This window comes from Zonotrichia albicollis, chromosome Z, assembly GCF_047830755.1.
Source record: "Zonotrichia albicollis isolate bZonAlb1 chromosome Z, bZonAlb1.hap1, whole genome shotgun sequence".
Lineage (NCBI taxonomy): Eukaryota > Metazoa > Chordata > Aves > Passeriformes > Passerellidae > Zonotrichia > Zonotrichia albicollis.
Genome location: NC_133860.1, coordinates 81948941 through 81969477, shown reverse-complemented (window position 1 = coordinate 81969477; position 20537 = coordinate 81948941). Strand labels below are relative to the sequence as shown.

General features: G+C 36.7%; 1 protein-coding gene across 2 annotated transcripts in view; it reads right to left on the bottom strand.

Moving 5' to 3' along the window:
• Positions 1 to 20537, bottom strand: part of EDIL3 (EGF like repeats and discoidin domains 3) — a 237723-nt gene that overhangs the window by 95390 nt on the left and 121796 nt on the right. For both annotated transcript variants that reach the window (XM_074533230.1, XM_074533231.1), the window contains one exon: positions 5925 to 6038. In XM_074533230.1, coding sequence (XP_074389331.1) covers positions 5925 to 6038 — 114 coding nt within the window. The remainder of the gene's footprint in view (positions 1 to 5924; positions 6039 to 20537) is intronic.

Sequence of the window (20537 nt, the reverse complement as noted above, 5' to 3'; positions counted from 1 at the left end):
TTTGAGATCACAGGCACACATTCAAAACAATCAAGAATAAGCTTTAACTCAAAGTTCATAAAATTCATTAATCTCAGAATTAGTCAAACTGATATTTTGAGCTGTAGGGAAGAGTATGCCCTCCTAAATGTCATCGATGGAGAGTTTCATGATAATCAGTAATTTAGGGAACTTGTGTTGATTCCTGGCAGGAGAAGGGTTTCACAGAGGCTCACTGAAAGCTCAAAGCATTTACTGGTTTTAGGTTGGAAATGCAACATGTGTGTTCTATTTCCATCTGTTAGAGGTGGGCAGTTCTCTGCTGTCCAAGGGGCAGTTTTCCTTATCTCTCCCACAGCCAATCCTCCCTCCAGGAGCTCTCTGCTGTCCATGGCTCATTCATCATTAATCACTTTCTGTCCATGGCCCATTCATCATTAATCACCTTCTGTCCATGGCCAGGGAGTGTCCCTGCAGGGCCCATCCAATCCCAGCATCCCATGGGGAGATGCCCCGCCCAGGGGAGGAGCCAAGCATTCCTCCCTGGATCCAATCTGAGCTTTGGGACACCCCAGCAGCCTCTGCCCCCTGCATGGCCAGAGGAGCAGCTTTCTGCTCCCTGCATGGCCAGAGGGAGCCCAGGCCCATCTGCAGCAGCCCTGGAGCTGCAGAGGAAAACTCCCCCCTTGTGCAGGATCCGTGCTGCAGCAGAGCCACAGCTGGCACTGCAGGAGGGCTGAGCCCCCCTGGGATGGGGCTGGGACACCGCCCGGGCACTCAGGGGGCAGGGACTGTGATCACTCTGGCTGTGGGTTGTTTTGTGCTATTGCATTTGTATTGTTAATGTTCCTTGTGCAGAACTGTTATTCCCACTCCCATATCTTTGCCTGAGAGCCCCTTCATTTCAAAATTACAATAACTCGGAGGGAGGGGGTTTGCACTTTCCATTTCAGGGGAGGCTCCTGCCTTCCTTAGCAGACACCTGGCTTTTCAAACCAAGACATTACTGAAGTTGAACAAAGAATCTCAGGCCTTGAAACCAAGGTTCCCCAGCAGGTAATCTGGAAATAACTCACATATGCAATGGGGTCTCCCTTACCATTCAGTTCTTAGCAGCCTAATTTTAACAGGTCAATTCCATGACCTGACTTCACTACAAAGCCCCTAACCACATTCATTGATTTCAGAAAGTGGTGAAATTCTGATTTCTATCCATATTTTGAAAACAGAGATTTCCTGGAAGGCAAAATTTTTCCCAGCAATAAGTCTTCCCCAGAAATCACAGCTTTTTCATGTTTCATAAATGGTTTCATTTTGTCTGTGCACTTTTTAAGCCCCTATGCCTGTTTTGAGTAGGGTTTTTCTGAACCTAAGCATGGAGGATTTATCAACCCTGGACCCTGCTGGGCCAGGGCTGGTCAGAGCTTGATCTGTAAGACAGAAATACCCAAAATTCACCCAAGACTATGAGCATCAAGCTGAGGAGTTCAAAGGACAAGCATCTGAAGCCAAAAATGCCCAACACTCTGCCTTGAGGACACAGCAGTTTAATACAGATGGCATGAAAAAGGAATAAGGGTCTGTTAGAAAAGATACTGTAAAATAAGTTGCTTATCCCATACTATAAATCATGTGAGCTGCAGGGTCATGCCCCAGGTATAATTTTGAGAGAAGGAAAATTCTAAAGTCATAATGCATTAGTGTGCTTTGGATGAAGCCATCTACTCTAGGAGTGTAAAGCTGCATGTAAGCAGGAGTCTTGAACATCTCTTTATGCCTAGATTGGTCATATGTTCTGATAATTTTTTAAGTTAAAAAGACAGGCATTTTTGTGTGAATGGAAAGAAAACGCCACTTTGATTTCCACAGAGAGGAAGGCAGGAGGCAACCAAGAGCAAGAGAAACACAACAACCATAAAAGCAGAGGAAATCAGTGAAAACAAGGTGGAGGTACACTGCTTAGCAGGATTTCTGACATGCCAGACAAATAAATAAATTGCTGCACTTGCTTTGAATGCAGTTCTCCTGCATATGGGCATGTTGAATCCACAGAAAAGGAGGTGAAGGGGCCACAGTATATGTAAAGAAATATTTATAGTGACTATTTTGATCTAGATATTTAAAGAAAGAAACATAGGAAGAATTGCCATATGCTTTAATGGCAGAAACTCCTTGCATTTAGCAAAACAGAGCTCCAAGATGCACAGTGGTGGAATTGTAAGTTGTCCACTGCCAAGATTAAAAAACATTAAAATGGAAGGGAAAGTGATCAAAAAAGTCAAAAAACTGCTTACATATTTCTGCAATTCTCCACCCATGCTGATCATGGGAGATTTTAACAATACAGATTTGCACCGAGTAATGTAAACATCCTGACCCTGATGAAAGTGCCTGCAAGAGAATGCTGTGATCCACAAAATTAAAAAAAAACCAACAAAAAAAAACACCAAAAAAAAAAAAAAAACTGAACAAAAAAATCCTCCAACCACAGGAGAAACTGTCTTGGAAACAGTATTTTATTTATGGATACTCCAAGACTAAGGAAAGTTGTAATGCACATGATCATAATTGGTTGAATTCAACACAGGAGCAAGAAATTGCTTCAGAGAGTGGGAGAGCAGAAGGAGATGCAGCTGCATCAAGGAAATTCTGGGGCCTTAGAAATCTGGGAAGTAATATGGAATTAAAATAGGTTAAATTTTACATTCAGAAGATGGGGAAAGGTGCTTTCTTCCCATTCTGTGTTTGCTAAACATCTGCGGGCGGATTCTGTAAATACCAGATGTTTGTTGAAGTGTCTCTTAGCAGGCTGATAAGCTCATTCCAGAATGGCTGAATATGTTTTGAGGCTGTCAGTGCTCTCACACTCCACTTTACCCTGATTTTGCCTCATCCTCATTTGTGCTTTAAATGAGAAGCAGCTGGTTTAAATACCATTTATGCCTGAATTGCTAAAACCAGCCATAGCTAATAGGAGAGAAAAAAAAAGAGAGAAAAGAAAAGAAAAGAAAAGAAAAGAAAAGAAAAGAAAAGAAAAGAAAAGAAAAGAAAAGAAAAGAAAAGAAAAGAAAAGAAAAGAAAAGAAAAGAAAAGAAAAGAAAAGAAAAGAAAAGAAAAGAAAAGAAAAAAGAAAAGAAAAACTGAATGTAAACAAGTCGGAATCTCATCCATGCCAGAAACAGACTCAGAGGATGGTCAAGGTGATCCAAATATGGTTAAAATCTCATTTTAGTGTAATTTTTGTACTCAGTTTCTACCCTTTCCCTCTCAGGCCAGCTGAGACTAGCTGCACTAGTTATTCCAGAGGCTTTTGGGACTACTCAGAAGGATTTGAGATGGGTGCCCCACAAGGATCCCAGGATCTGGGTGCAGCACAACAGCTGTCTCACAACTGAAAAGTTCCACACATGAGATAAAATGGAAGAGAGTTATTTAGGGGATTGGCTAAGAGGAATTAACTGTGGTGAAATCAAATGGTGGAATTAAATAAGAGGGAAAACCTAGGTGGAGGTGTAGGAAAAAGAGTCTGGCACAAAGTATAGGAGGCTGATGAGCAACATGACAAATCCTTGTTGCACAGCAGTGATATCTGGGCTATAAAAAAAACTAGATAAATTATTATAAATGCATCCTGTAAAACAGCTTGTATGATGCAATTTTGCAGGTTTTTTTAATTCTACATCAAGAATATTTTAGATATTCTGTGATGTGACTCAGGAATCTTTGAGCGTTGTGAGGTAATTCTGAGACAGCAGTCAGTAATTTACATAATTAGCATAACAGTATTTAATTATATGATTACTGTAAATATGTGCAAAACTTTGATGGTGTAATTAGAATGTGTAATAACTACTTGTAATTACGTAATTAAGTGTGATGACATAACCAAACTTCTAACGGGGAAAAAAAAAGTATTTTCAAGCCCAGCTATAGAAAATGGTATAGTGCAAGTTATAGAGATGGTAAGCTGTTTATATTTATATTTACATTACTATATATAAATATTTAAATTGACATCAGTATGAATTCTTCAAAATAAGACCCAGAAAGACAGAGTGTGGATAACACATTTTGCAATAGAGCAGCAGAGTTCTTTCACTATTTCAATAAACTGGAAAGCTTCAAATTTTTTGTACATATATATACTTTCTCTTATACGCTCTCAATACCAGAAATGTGTGTTTGTGCTTATAGATACGCACACATAAAACTTAATTCAGTTTAATATATGAGATATGCAACTTCACACATGAAGTTATTTTTGTATATTGCTACATATACATCTATCTAAAAAGAAAGGAATATAAAATAACAGATGATGGTTCAGGAAATGCAATGATCACTTAAGTAATAGCTCTGACTACCCCATTCCCAGCAAAACAGGAGATTGGGTTGATGTGATCTATTATCTGAGCAGTGCTCACGATGCCAAAATAGAGAAGGGATAAACTCTGAAAAGATGGGTGAGATTCCTGGTAGAATTCCAAATGGCAATTCAATTGCGCCTAGTAAGGAAATGCATGAATTGCTTCACCAGCAAATTCTGAAAAACACTTTAATAGCTTTGGTTGGTTTTTTTTTTTTTTAATAAATTCTTTCGGGCAGCCACACAGACCTGTGACTTTCTCAAAGCAAATCTTCATCTTTTATTCTGCTCTGGAACTACATACACATTATGTTGGGTGCCTCAAATATTTTTTCTGCTGTGTATAAATCTGGGAATTCAGTGAAGCCACTTCAAATAAACATTTGTTGTTATTGGTCCATCCTGTTTCCCATTGTCATTCTTCCCCATACATACACAACTTAAATGCAGGAAAAAGAATAATATTTTTGCAGCTCTGTTATGTTTTCAGCTTTTGTTATGATATTTGATATTTTTCAGCTTTTGTCATGTTTTCATTTATTTATGATTCAACTTGTAACACCTTTTTTCTTTTTTTTTGCTACATGAATTGCACTAGAAGCTCCTTTTCTTCAATGTGGATTAGCCCAGTATTTCAGGTACTCTGAATGTAAAACCCAAACCCAACTAAAGCCAACTGTCAAATACTTTCCTATTTCTTTTTATGGCAAGATACATTGGAACTATATTAGCTTTACTCAAAACACCATAATTTTAACATATTTTGTTTGACTAAAACACCCAGGCTCTCATTTAAAACCCAACAACCCCTAATACCTAAATATTAAGGTACATTGCAATTTGTGCCAAAGTAGTTTATTCTATTTTTGTCATTTTTGGTCTTCAGGATTACCTAGTCTATCATACATGAAGAACTTAAGGAATCAGACCTTTATGGTGCATCCATAGTCAATGCTATTGAAAAAATCATGTGAAGTTTTTTTCCAGGACAAATCCATTAATGATTGTTAATTCCATTAATGACTTCCCCACAAAGCAGTGGTTCAAATATCAGGGGCTAGAGACATGACAGAGTAAATAACAGATATTTTTACCCCTTTCCTACACTTGTTGATTTTTGCCAATGACATTGCTGAGGACAGGATATTTGATGAGATGAAACCTCAGCCTGAATAGTATTTTTTGGGTTTTTTTCTAAATTACACTATTTTACTTCTTGTTTAACAATAGATACTTATGCATTTTGCAAATGTTTCCATCATTTCAGATGCTTTACTTGAATGTGTGACAGATTTGCTCTCTGAAATTCTCTCAGAGAATTTTGAAGGGAATAAGTTGCCTATTTTGAGATTTCTTTATATATTTATATAAAATACTTCTGTAAAGAAGTATTTTCACAGTAAATTAAAGTGTTTGGGTTTTGTTTATTTTCCCCGTAAAAATAGAACCTTCTATATTATATTATATTATATTATGTTATGTTATGTTATGTTATGTTATGTTATGTTATGTTATGTTATGTTATATTATATTATATTATATTATTAAAAAAAATGGTTTTAAACCATGCTGTACTTACTCTGTTGGCAGTTCCTTCCCATAAATTCACCTGGACATTCACAGGAATAGTTGGCCACAAGATCTGTGCAGATTCCACCATTCCTGCAGGGTTCAGCTTCACATTCATTCACATCTGCAGGAATCACACAAAAGGATGCCATGATTAGGACAGAAATGGTAAAAGCAATATGCACATGATTAAAAAGAATTTTTAAAAAAAGAAGAAAAAATGAGATAGAAGTTTTATTATGTCCTGTAGTACAATATAATTCAAAGTCTTGCTCAGTGTTTTTTACTGTAACTTCCAGATGATATCAGGGCCAAAAGTTTGGCCTGAAAAAAACCCAAATTGTAGTAGTTCTAATGGAGCAATCAGTAGAGATTCTTGCCACTTCAAGGAAAGTAGTTACTTCTTTATCAACAGATGCCAGTGAAGGATATGTCTCAGTTCATCTCAAATTCATTAAACATCTAATTGACAAGGCTGTTTAACCATCTAAAAAAATTCCCTTTCTGTGAATGAGTTAGTGGGCAAATTGAAGGTAATAACTCAATCTAGAAGCCAGCAAATTGCATTAAATTCAAAAGACAGAAAAGGTGGGTAATCTCACTTGAGTTCCTCTTTTTCAGTGCACTTTGTCAAACTCTGCAAGAATAAAGCTCCCCTGTGTTTTTCAATGTAGCAGCCTTAAGTGCAATATCAGATTCCTTTTCTCAAGTGTGACATAGAATTTTTCAGTCAACATTAAATAGGCATGGGGATTATATTGACGCATCATAATTAAAGTTCTCAGTCTCCACATTTATATTTATTCTGCATGGACTGGAAATGTTGTATAGTTTTTATACACCATTTTAAAAGGACTGCAACTTTGAAGTTAAATATTTTAAAAGGATACATGGTAAATATGGTAGAAAACATGGTAGATAATAGGCGAAATCACTGGGAATTAAAGTCATGCTCCTTGCTGTTGTGTTGAATCTGCGTCGGCCCCCAAAATGCCTTTGTTTGTTTGGTTGAAGTTATTTTGGATTTTCTGGGGGGTTTTTGGGTTTTTTTTTTTTGCTTTTGCTGGCATCCACTAACTAAAGAAAATGCTACAAAAATGTCTAAATCTTATGCAACACAGCTTTGCTCAGGAGAAGCAGAATTCAGTTCTGTCAACAAAGTTTCTTGAGATTTGGTAGTTTGATTATGTGACTTCTGTACTTTCAACTTGATTTTTTTTGTTTTTCACTTTCCAGGAATCTGTATTCAAAAAATCAGTGTTTTATACAGTGAATAGGATATTCTTCCCATTGCTGTGAAGAGAAATGCAGAGACAGGTTTTCAGTGAAATAGGAAGGTTTTCAGATTTTTATGCTAAAATTAATGGTGGCAATGGATCCCTGGGCCTCTTTTTAACCCCTCATGTTTTTCTATTTCTCGCTTTTAAAGATATTACATACTGGCAATAATAAAACTTTAGAGTTAGCTGAATTTTTTCTATTAAAGTTGAGCAAGAGGAGTAACAGCTTAGAGTTCAAGAAATAATACCTGCCAAGGGAAATGACCAAAGAGCAGACCTGCTCAGTTCTAAATTAAATTCTTTATATGTATTTATAAAATTTAACAAGGTTCTTCAGCTCCCTATTTGCCTTTTTAAGCAAAGCCCATTAACCTTACATTTTTATCAGGTTATTCATCATTTTAATAGAAGCTAACACATTTGTGGGGTAAAAAAAACCAAGGTCACTGTGAACTAAAAAACATTAAGTGAACATATGAACTATCTCCCCCTATGCAGGTGGTAATTTATCCTCTTAAAAGCTTTTCTGTGTAAAGACAGTATCTTCTCAAGATTTTTTTTCCCTATTATTCCATTCTTCTTGAAATAGGAGGATAAAATGCACAGCTTTCCAGAATATTCCATATTGTCTGTGTGGTGATGGAGAAATATAAACTGAGCTTGGAGCACCACATCCTTTTAAAACAATCCTCATATTCCATCCTCATGGAGCAATTAGCAAGGATCAGAGCAGAAAGATGGAAGTCGTTAATTATTATCTTTGTTACTTGGTTTCTACAATGATTTTTTCCAGTAATGTCAGAAACTTCAGTCCCATCAGTTCAAACAAATATGTCATATTTGATGAAAGAATGAGGTAAGGCTGGCCATTGCATCATGCCTGACATGCTTAGTTGAAAAGAAAATCAACTAAATCCTGTTAAAGAATAAAAAACCATTCTTGAACATGTGTTGAATAATAACTTCCTCAGAATTACATATTTTCCTGTTATTATTTCATTTGACTGAACATGCAGATGAAGAATATTTAAGTAAGGGTGGTTCCTATGAATTGTGGTGAGTTTATGTTCAAATTCCCAGATGTGCCAATTCTGATAACACACTTTACCCCAGCTGGTGTGTTCCTTCCTTCTGGAAAACATAAACTTTGTTATGTTACCATGAAAAGAAGTAAATTTCACTAGAAATTTTAAAATACCAGAGTTTCTTGAGAAGTTGCTCCTACAGACAATAAAGACTCATGCAGAAAACTCTCTTTCTGTTATCAGATTCTAATTCTTCACCAGCCACATAATCTACCTACATAAGAAGGATAAAGGTTTTCTTTTTATGTAAATTAATAATGCGCAGTAAAAATCACTGCAGGATGCTCATAATTTTTCAGGTAAGGCTAGGCCTTAGCCTCAAGGCAGATCCTTTTGCTTTGCACTAAATAAAATGCAGAGACCGGGGTGCTGCCAGAGAAATCTGAGTTCCTCCCAGAGGGAGGTGGTGGGACTGATAAACACTGAGTGAAAAGGACTCATCAAACGACAGAGGGAAGGTCTGGATCTCTAGACAGTGTTCAGTTAGATAAAAAACAACAAACAAACAAGCAACAATAAAGGAAATGAAAGAAAACCAAGAGGAAATGCAATACCCAACAAACTAAAGAAAGCAAAGGAGAACAAAAACATCCCCAACCCAAACAAAACGAGACAAAAAACCCAAACAAAACCACTCCAAAATCCCCAGCCTCAAGAAACCCAAATGCCCAACCTCTCATGATTTCTCTGCTGAAGAGGGATTCTGAAATTCAGGATGATGCAGGAACAGGAAAACTGAAGTTTTCTGAAAACAGATTGTTCCTTGAAAGAAATAGCTTGAAGGGCTGAGAGAGTTGATTAGGAAGTAAAGCCTATGCTAAGGTTCCTGTTTATGCCGCAGAAGATTAAATTTAAATTTCCTATCTGCTAATATCAATCCATAATCACAAAGTTATGAAGCAGACTTCTGTTTGAAGCACAGTTGTGCTGCACCCTAGAACAAAACTAGGAAAGTAGCAGAGAGCTTGGCTATGTCACATAGTGACTTGGAAAACCATCAAGGGGCAGATTTCTGTGGTTTTTTCTTCCTTTGATGGATTTTATATACATACATATACTTATTTAATCCTCTAAGCATTTAATAAAGCATTAATAAAACTACTACTTGCAAATACAATATTATTAAAAATGCCTAGCCCTCATTTTGGATTTTACCTGTTAAATACAGTCACACATTTTTTCCTGAAAAATCACCCCCCATGAAATGGGCATTTTAAATTATGCAGCTGTCATAATTAAAAATTTAACTCTTACATAAAGCCCTTCGAGTCCTTCAGCAAGCTACTTGATACAAAGCTGACTTTTTTTCTGAAGGAGGGACCAAGAAGCTCAATTAATCTGCTTTTTTTTTGGCCAACACACCTTGTGCTTTGCCTGTGAGTTCACACCAGTGTCTTGTTCCTGTCCCCTGCCTGTTTGTTCTCTTCACAGCCCAAATTCCTGGTTCCTGCCACCTGAGCCCTTGTTTCTGGTCCAGGACTGCCTTTTGCCGTGCAGGCTTCCTGAAGCTCTCTCCTGCTGACCAGAACATTCCTTCCTTATATTTTGGTTTTGTTCTCATTTTGGCTTCTGGATCACACTCAGGCTGCTCATCTCAGCCTTAAGTCATGTTTTAGAATCAGTCTTCTATCATGATTAAGTGGTTGGCCAATCACAGAAACAGCATTTTTGTTCAAGAGTCTTCACTGGAAGCCAACATGGCTTTTATTAGGAGAATTGATCCAACAAAATCCATTTATCCTTTATAAATGTTGCAAATATTTTTCTTTCCCATAACAAAGTCAATTTAGGATATCATTTAGTACAATTTAGGAACAAAAAAATGATCTAGCTATATCTGTTTCATAATTGGCTTCTGTGAAGACCCACAGCCATACACTGGATAAAGAGCAACTCCCAATGTGAGTAACTTCACACTCCCTCCTGTGCCCAAGGTTTCAATATTTTCAAAGAAAACACAGAATATTTCCCTACACATTTGTGCTTCAAAATAAAACTGGTATATAGCTGAAAATGTGCTCAAATATCTTTACTTTTGGAAGCTGGTATGACATAATGTGGACAAAAAGATAATATGGAATAATTATCTTAAAGTTTTAATATCTTTAATTATCTTTCTTTGGGGTTTAAGTTAAGCTATTCTTGTAGTTGCTTGATGGTTCTTTATAGATTTTTAAAATGCATTCTAGGTGTCTTTTCTTTATTGTATATCGATCCTGAATGATTAAATTACACAGGTCAAAACCATATCACTAAGTTCACACCAAATGTATGATCTTGCTTGCAGAATTTTGTAGTACCTTGTTATCATTCAAGCTTGATCTTTCAGATATTCAAACTTTTTATTATTAATTTCCTAATATCATGAAACTCGGCTTATACACTCTTATTTTTTATTTGCACTAAATATTTTATTGCTCAAGCACCAAATATTTTTAAGAAATATTGAATGGCAGAACTCCATTGAAAAGAATGAAATTATACTGGTTTTATTTGGCAAATAATCTGGCTCATGAGAAACTGAAATTTAATAAAATTATCTTAACAGTGAGTTACTCAGTGATATGATAAAATTTGAAGGATTGCAGCAATTCACATATAGAAATACACATCTTCTTTAAGAGTAGAACATTTTTGTTAAAATGTTTACCAAAAAAAAAACCCCAAATCAAAACGTTCTTCCTCATATTCATACCATTTACAAAAACAAGCCTAAACTGTAAATGTCTCCTAAATTAGATTAACTTGCTGGTTTGGGTTTTTTTCCCTAGAAAGCTAATAAATAAATAAGTCAATAAATGTGTCTAAACAGAATGAAAATGCATCAGAAAAAGCACAGGTGGATGACCTCCAATTTTTGGCTAAAGATATGGAATGTATAAATAATTGTCATAATAATAATTTATCTTAATAATCTTAATTAGAGGTTTAAGAAGGTCTCTAACATGTTCCAAATGAATGTTTGTTTGTAATTTACATAAACAGATAAACTGTAGCTTCAGCTATGACTGATCCTTGACTTAATTAGGATTATGCAAAAACAAGCACTAGCACGTGTTTGGCTCAACACTGGTGTGAAACTTTTACAAATAATGTGGCATATTCCTGTGAAATACAGGAATTTAGTATGTATTATATATTAAATATCTGAATTGCATGTATTAACATTCCACACGGGACAGGCATCTGTTAGAATTCAGAGGTTTCCTTTGCTTTTTCAAAGCCAGTTTCCTGACTGCAGAAGGCTCTGAAAACACTGTGCCAAGAGAACCTGCAGGAAACTTCAAGTGCTGTGTGCCATGCTGAAGGGATTCACTGTTCAGATATCCTTCTTTTGTGATCTTCAAAAAGAGAGGAAAACTGCTTTACGCTGGAGACAAAAAAGTACAGACCTCTTGCTCTTCCACCCTCAGAGGTTAAACATTGTATTGCCCCTGACCTCATAATTCCATATAAAGTTTTCCTCCTCCTCTATTTTTACAGGAGGAGGAAAATGTACTTATTCTGTAACTACTCCTGTAATTAGTCCTGTAATTATTCCATATTATCTCTTTGTCCACACTCTGTCACACCAGCTTCCAAAAGTAAAGATACTTGAGCACATTGTCAGGTATATAACAGTTTTATTTTGAAACACAACTGTTTTGAGAAGTATTTTGGGTTTTCTTTACAAATATTGAAACCTGAGATAATCCACCACAGGGCTGTCTGTCAGGATTCTTCCTGAAATAGTCACTACAAATACTTTACATTATATTATCCCGGAGCTCCTGCCTAGAATTCCTTCAGAAACTTCTTCTCCAACCATTCTCATATTCTTTTTTCAAAGCAATTTTATCTCTTCTTGGGCACACATTTTTAAACATACTTCCGTAACTAGACTTCTTAAAAAATAAAAGAAGATGTCTCATGCCACCTGGTAACAATCCAGTGTTGTTTCCCTTCCTATTGGTTCTAAAATATATCTAGGTCAAGTAGTTTCAGGAAAATTGGAATATATAGTTAGATCCTCTTCATTTTGATTTGTAAAAATTCAGGCTCTGAGAAAATAAAAAGGAAAGACTATCTTTATTTTAATGAATACCTTCTTAAATTGCATATGGGAAGTAAAATCCTTAATTTAGACAAACCAGCATTTTTTATGATGACTGATTTCTTTCTCCACCATTTAATTTTTCATCTTTTCCACCTGCAATTTACACTTCTGTTCCATACTTACAGATATTGTGTTATAGTAGCAGTGAAATTAATAGAGGCAGGTATTTAGAAGTCCAGCTTAAAATCAATTTATTGTCTATAGTATTTTCCTATTGTTCTTTGAATTCCATTGTGGCACTTAACTATGCTACCCTCACTTAAAAAAAAAATTCAAAATTAAATTTAAAGTTTGGAAGTGACTTCATTTCCATACAATAATGTAACTATAATCACAGGTTTCAGAATGCTAGGATTAAATGTAAAACTACTGGAAAAACAATAATTTAAAAAATAATACAGGAAAAGACACAATTAAGTGTATTCCAAAATACATTTCTACTTTAAATTGTCTACTTCAAAGGGTTTAAAATAAGACAGGGCTCTACAAGAAATGTTGCCACAGTAGTGATATATCTCGTGCTGTTAACAACATTTTTTTTTGTATTTTTACATACTTTTTCATCCCTGTTTCAATTTTGAGAACTCTCATAAAATAGACCATGCAGTGAAATTATACTCTGCATAGGTACCTACTCTCTATTATGCAAAATACTTATCTTTTCCTTATAGCCACTGAAAAGTTATTACAATGTTCTCTGTGGAGTCATACTTCCAACACTGGACTAGTCAGTATTTCCTGATCTTCTATTTACCTGTTTAAATGCCTATTTAATGGCTTTTCATCTGAGGTAATTTTAATCTAATGGAATTTTGCAATAGCCTAGCCAGGATGTTCCTTATTAGTTTTAAAGGAGTTGGTACTTTAAAAGTTTTAATATGTATTGAAGCAGATTTTTCATTTTTAATTACTTTTAATGAATACTGGCATGAAAACCTTCGTCCCATTAAGTAACTTACCATTTAATTTTACACTGTAGAAGTACATCTTCAGGGCAACTATTCCTGGCGTTTCCAATGAACCTTATTAAAATAATTGGCTATTTATATAACAAGCATTTGACAAATCATTTAAACTGTAGTTGAGGAAAAGAGAAAAAAAAATCTTATTAAAAAGGGATTCAAATGGTGAATCATTTTTCATTACAAGCAATGCTCCAAAAATCTCAGCTTCTGGAATAAGTTAAATTATGGAGCATTGGAACAACTGGATGATTTGCCAGAGGAGTATAGGTGGTCGCACGGCAATAAGTCCAATTATTTTCACAATGGGTTTGATCCCAAATCAGTAAATTAGCATTATTTCCCTTCATACATCCCAGAAAAAATGTATCCCTTCAAAATGCAGCTGTTTATGCATTTCAGAATAGAGTGAGAGTAGGGTTGCATTGTTTTTAAGTGAGCATGGCTATGGCACAGATATTTTTAAAAATATCATTAGACAAACAAGTGCTGGAAGTTACAAAGATGGATGTTCTAAAAGGACAAAACCGGATAATTATGTTTTCTTTTTTTCACGTGTCTTTATTTGATATACACAGGGTGAAGTGCACTCATTTATGGCCAATGTGTATAAATCTATTTAAACAATCAAAAATATTTGTTTGAGGCACTTGTATGAGTGCACATATATGTGCTACATAGAGGTAATTCCAACTCTTTGCTGATAGTTTTCAAATTCAAACCCCTAGCTGATCAGAAATACATGTATGTTTTACTGTTAATGGATCTTGTATTTAGTTTACAACTGCAGGTTGGTGAATGTCACCAAGAAAAGAAACACTCATCACCAATTCTGCCTTTTGGGCTGGGGTGATTTCCTTGTCTCCTCTGCACAGGTGAAAAGGAAAATCCCTCCCCACAGAAGATGCAGCAGCTCCACCACATCAGCAAAGACTGCCTGGTTCAGAAAGAAAAAATATTGTCTTCCAGTGTGCGCATAAAATCTGCACCATAACCTAATGGCATGGGTGCCACAATTCCTGTAAAAATCTCTGCTTTTGGTGAGAAATGGGAGGAGGTTCAATGCTCTTATGAGCATTGACATAAAGAAGTCAGAAATCAGCATTTTAATCTCCTAATTTTATATTAGGGCAAAGGCTCTCCTCGCCTTGCACTCTTTTCCTAATTGTGGTGTATGTCTTCTGCAGAATTATTCTGAAGCTCCCTTAAATATGTAGTGACAAAGAAACTGGTGAGGGTGAGAAGGGAGCAGATTAATTTCTCTTTAACAGTGACAACTGCTGGTATGGAAAAGAATGTTGCTTTTAAGTAAACTGCAAAAACTGCATGACTGTGTGCATAAACAGCTCTGCTAGGTACATGAAAGGATCACACACAATAAATACATTTTCAGAGCCAGATGCCACCTGACTGACTTGTGGGGAGGGCAAAATGAGATCTGACAAGATTACAAAGGACACCTATTATTTGGAGGTACGTAACATTTTAAATACTCTTTTATGGTGCAGTGCCTACACATCTGAACCAGAGAACATCAATTCACAGTTAATGTTTTGTTGTAACAGGGCAATTCCTGAATGTAATTCCTGAATTGAATTCATTGCAAATGTAGAGCTCGTGGTTTCTTTAAAAAAAAAAAAAAAAACTTTTCAGAAAATCCCAGAATGGTTTGGGTTGGAAGGAGCCTCAAAGATACATAATTCCAACCACCTTCCACTATTCCAGGTTGCTCCAAGCCCTGCCCAGCCCGGCCTTGGACACCTCCAGGGATCCAGGGGCAGCCACAATTAATGCCATTCATGTCCCTCTGCATGTTCCCATTTCCTCACCTCCCTAGTACCCAGCACTGGCCACCTTCTGTGTCTTGATCCCGCTGAAAATCCCTGAGTGCAGTTGATTTGTGCACTTCCAGACCATCCTGGTGGGCTGATTCGAGCACAAGTCTGATGGGGATGAATTTTCAGTGCAGGTGGGTGTCATTACTTTTTGGCAGAATCAGACAATCCCACCAAAGGGCCAAACAAATCTCAAGCCAAAGCACAACTGACAGAAAGCCACGTGTGTCTCATGGCATCAGACGCTTAGCACATGATAAGAAAAGGAAGATAAACAGGATTTATTAATTGTTTTCAGTGTACTTTGAGAAAAGAAAAGTATGCCTGCTTTTGTACGAAGCTTGGCCTTACAGAATTTTATGTGCAGTTTCAGAGCTGAGAACACATCGGCACATGCCCACATAGGTCTCAGGCATGTTTTCTCTGTACAAATTCTAGAATGTCTGGGTGGACTGAATTTCCATTTGCCTACTGGAATGGTTTAAGTAAATTCCCAGTATATCAAATCCCAGGAATTTCAGACTGCTGGGCTATTTTCTTGTAGATTATTTTAATCTCACAGGGATACAGATCTTGTGCTCTCAGCCTGCTGTCACACAAAGCAAAACATGATAAGTAGAGATGATAAAGAGATTTTCTTTAAAAATACACTCCTGACTCAAACTACAAGTCTTAGCCAGGTGATCTACAGAAATAATTGTATGTCACTTAAGAGTAAGTGCAGAATAAATGCAAACCACATCAAAAATCCCAGGTATTCATATGAAAATGTGACAGCACCGTAGGTTTTGCTTGAGATATTTTATGAATACAAAGGGATTAATTTGTGATGCAGACTGGTTTCTTCCATTACACCATTTTATCATTATACTGAGCTTCAAGCACAAATACTGATTTTTGAAATTTTTCTAGCACAGGCAATGAGTCTGATGCAATATCCTTCTCTCCCTCTGTGCAACGCTTTTTCTCAAAAGTGTATCCACATGAAAAAATCCTGCTCATAATTTCAGAACAGTAGCTAGACTACTGAATGTACTCCTGGATCTTCCTTCTAAGTTCTTTGACTCAAAACTTCTCACTGGATCTGTAGTATAAAACAAGCCCTCATAACTGAATTTGTTTTCCTTCTTTAATTTTTCAGAAAAAAATTTCAATGTAAATTGTTCAATTTCCAAACAATAAAGCCACTCATAAAATTTTCAGCTAGTTCAATGAGCAGTACCAATATTTTTTATACTAACAGGGAGCTGCAAAGCCACGTGCCAGCACGAGTTCCAAACACAAATACAATATTTTAATTCTGAATCCCTGACACACCTACACATACAGATGGCTGAGCACAGTAGCTTTTACAGGACCAAAACAACAAAACCAAGAAAAAATCTGAATTACAAAATTTGTATTTTTTTTCTTTTTTTTTTCTAACAACTGCTTCCAGACCACATCCCTGTGCGACAAAATTCTAATTGATAAACACTCTCTCATTAAACAATCAGATTTCATTTCAAAATTTCATTTATTTCTTTATCTTCCTCACAGGAGTGTGCTTGTGTATCTGTGAGAAAGTTGCTGGTGCAACAAAGACTGAACACAGTTCTTTTAAAACTTCAGGTGACTGTGTTGACCCTAAACCATCATAGTGGCTGTAATGTGGGTTGCTGTGTCTCCCTAAATGGGCACAAAAAGTAGGAAAAAAAGAGGAAAATAGATGCTTTGTCCAGCCAAAATGGTGAATGTGCTCTTCCTCTAACCATACACCTCTCTACTGTGATTCACCAACTCTTCCCTGGGACTCAGTGCAATCTCAGATAGTTTATTACAATATTTCTGTTATAAAAATAGGAATGTATGATGTAGACATTACAATGGGATAACTATTCTCAAATTTAGAGTGGACTCCTTTCATTCAGTACTTTTTATTTTTAATTCAAATATAAAGAGAAACTTGTATGTATAAAGCATCTCCATATGCTATATTTTTAATGCAGAACATGAACAAATTTAATCTCTTTGCAATCAAACAGCAATTCCTGCATTTTTGGAACATTAATTTCTTTCCACCATAAAAAAAAAAAAAACAACAACAAAAAAAACCCCACAAAAACCCAAAAAAAACCCCAAAAACCCAAACCAAAAACCAAAACAAACTACTCCTTAAGAAAGACACTAATTAGGGGAAGACAGATTTACCTGCCTACAAAAAAAGTTTACAATAGCTATTGACAGCCTAAATGACTTTTACACCACAGAAACACACATCTTCTTAAAAGCACCATTCATTATGTAACTCAGTCAGAGCCTGGGCTGGAAGGAGCCCAACCCCTCTCTTTAATATTGCCATAAAACCCCAAAGCAATCAGGAAGATCTATTTCCCCCCCTATGGCACCTTATGAAAGAAACTCAGCAATTACCAAGGCCTGCTTAAGAAAAGCCTCAGCTCCATACCCAGTTCTGGTTGAAACAGAAGAAAATCAGAAAGAAAAATCAAAAGAAAATAAAAATAAAAATCCGAAGAAAATATAACAACAAAATGCTGCATAAAGAATACAGAATGTCAGGAACTTCTGACAAATAAACCTTACAGCTTTCTCTTTACTGTAAGTCACTGCTGCTGTAAAATACACTGCTGAACAAAGAAGGTTTTGAGAAGGCCATTGAGAGACAATTTAACAGTGCAAGAAAAACCAACACACTGCACAGAAAATGCAACAATTTTAACTGGCTGTGCAGGAGAAGTAAGAGGTCACATAACAAATGTCTGCAAAATAACAAGTGGTGTACACAAGGCATTCAAAATCTGCTTTTCTCCCAGTATTGTAATAGACAAAGGATGAAACATTTAAAAGATGCTGAAAGACAGCAGGTTGGAAATTGAAAAGGGTTTTTTTTTTTTCAGTATACAGCAAAATTAGACTTTGAAACTCAATGCTATGTATGAGGAAATTGTTAAGATCAGTAACTCAACAAGGACAAAAAAGCTATTTGAATTGTGTATGGATAGAAAGAATAAACAATGCTATACAAGCAAATTCGAAGAAGAGTGAAACAAAATTGGTTGGGATATTACACTTCCTATCTGGGACTTTAAGGCAATCTCTGGCTCTTACTGAATCAAATAAAATCTTCAAGGAGGGGGCAGGCTTCAGCTCAGTTACCTACTGCTTTAAACATAAAATTTATTTGGGCTTCAAGAAAAACAAACACCTCCTTCCAACTGCCCCAGAACTGGTGTCACTCTTGTCCAATCTCATTACACTTTTGTTGTAAGAGGATCCATCAGCAAAACATCCTCTACTTTCAGCTGAAAAACCTGTCATTTTTCATCTCGTTAGAGAATTTCCTTTTTCCAGGCAGTCCCCACACAAGTTTCCCTGGACTTCTGTGAATGGGACAAAACCACCAGGGACTCCCACATTTGTTGGTTCTGCCATTTCCCTCAGACCCCTGACACGGCTTCAATTCTGGGGACATTTTACTGATTTTCTTCCAATAGCCTTCAGTGGCTGTTTGTTTTTATGTTCTTTACCGGTGATCTCTCTCAGATGTCTTTCAGATTACCTACTTTCTTTCACATTTTGAGTTAAATTCTGGAAGTTTCACAAACTAATAATGATACATGCTTCCTCCTTCCTTTCCTGTCCAAGCTACTCGTCAAACACAGGGAAGAGTTTTCAGATTTCAGCTCTACAATGCTCAGAGGCACAAGGATATACTTACACATAAAACTGGCTACTGTACGATGGAGATTATTACTGTCCCAGTAAGTATTTTGTTGGCAGTATCATTGGTTAAAGCTATTCACAGAGTTAATTTTGACGAATATTAAACCCTCCCTCCCCCAAAGAATAAAAAGGAATGTGTTAAAGTTCAGAACAGCCCAAACAGATATTTTTCTCCAAAGGACAGACTATATTTTATGTGTGTCAGGAGGGGCACGGGATGAAAATCTGTTGTGGTGCAACTGCATGCATGCTGGTACATTAAATTTGCCCACTTGGCTCTTGGCATGGCTGGCTTGGATCAACCTGCATCTGTGCAAGAAAACAATGGGTTTTAGTCTTCAAAACAGGGCAGCTGCATGGAAACCATCGGTGGGGAATGGTTTCTGGAGTGCCCTGCCACCCAACTGCAGCCAGGAGTGGTTTAACAAGAGCACTCATTCCTTTTAACATAAAATCTGCGTCACATTCTGCACACTCATCACAGTAACTCCTTCCTGGCAGCTGCAAAAGTCACTGTGATTCTGCCCCTGGGATGGGGTAACTTTGGAGGCACAGAAATGTGTAGCCACTAGCCTTTCCAGCTGTGGCACCATGGGAAAAAGGCTCTGTCCAGTGGACAGCTGGCATGATGGCTCAAGGTGGAAGGGAAATCTGCCACAGGGCCTGTGCAGTTTCCCAACACATTTGTGCATCACATGTGGGTATCGCAGGCCATCCATGATGTGGAAGAAGGAAGCAGAGAACTCAGAAAAACCCTGGGAAGGGCTTGTTTATATTATTAAGTGTGTTTGATTAATAACCTTTATTCTTGGAGTGCAAGGATTTTAGTTATGTCTGGTGGAGTTAATGATCCTCAGAATATAAAGCCACATGCAAATCAAACCCTTAAATCGGAACTCTTTGTTGCTTCAAACATGAATTTTCCTGGTTGGATCTCTGTTTTTTCAGCTACCTGAGTGGCAGGCTGTAACGCATATCAGGTCTAATGTCTCAAATTCCTACATTTTCCAGTATGCAGTCTCTAGCTGATAATCACAATAATGCATGCTGCATATATCTTTCAACTGCATTTATTTGTGTTGTGAGGGGTTTTCTTTCTCTTTCTTTCTTTTCTATTTGCTTGTATGGGGGTTTCTTGTGTTTATTTTTGTTTTGGTTTTTTTGGCTTTTGTTTGGTTTGGTTTGGGGCTTTTGGGGTTTTTTGTCGGGTTTTTTTTTATATTTTTGTTGTTGTTGCTGTTTTTAATTTCCATTTTGTTTGAATTTTTTTGGGAGGGTTGTGTTTTCTGGTTTTTTGTTTTATTGATTTGTTTGGGGTTGGTTTTTTTTTTTTTTTATTTGTATTCTGTTTGTTTATTTTGTTCTGGTTTGGGTTTCTTTGTGTGAAAAAGCTGTCCCTTTCAGTTTGGGGATATTTCCATGGATTCTGACTGCTCTAGGCTGTTTTAATATAGAATCACAAACTAGCTTGGCTTTAAGGGACTTTAAAGATCACCAAGTTCCAACTCCCCAGCCATGTGGATCTTCTGGGTCTTCTCCAGCTCTCCTGGAGCCCCTTTAGGGCCTGGAAGGGACTCTGAGCTTTCCCTGGAGCCTTCTCTTCACCCCCAGCTCTCCCAGTCTTGTTTCAGAAGAGCCCTCG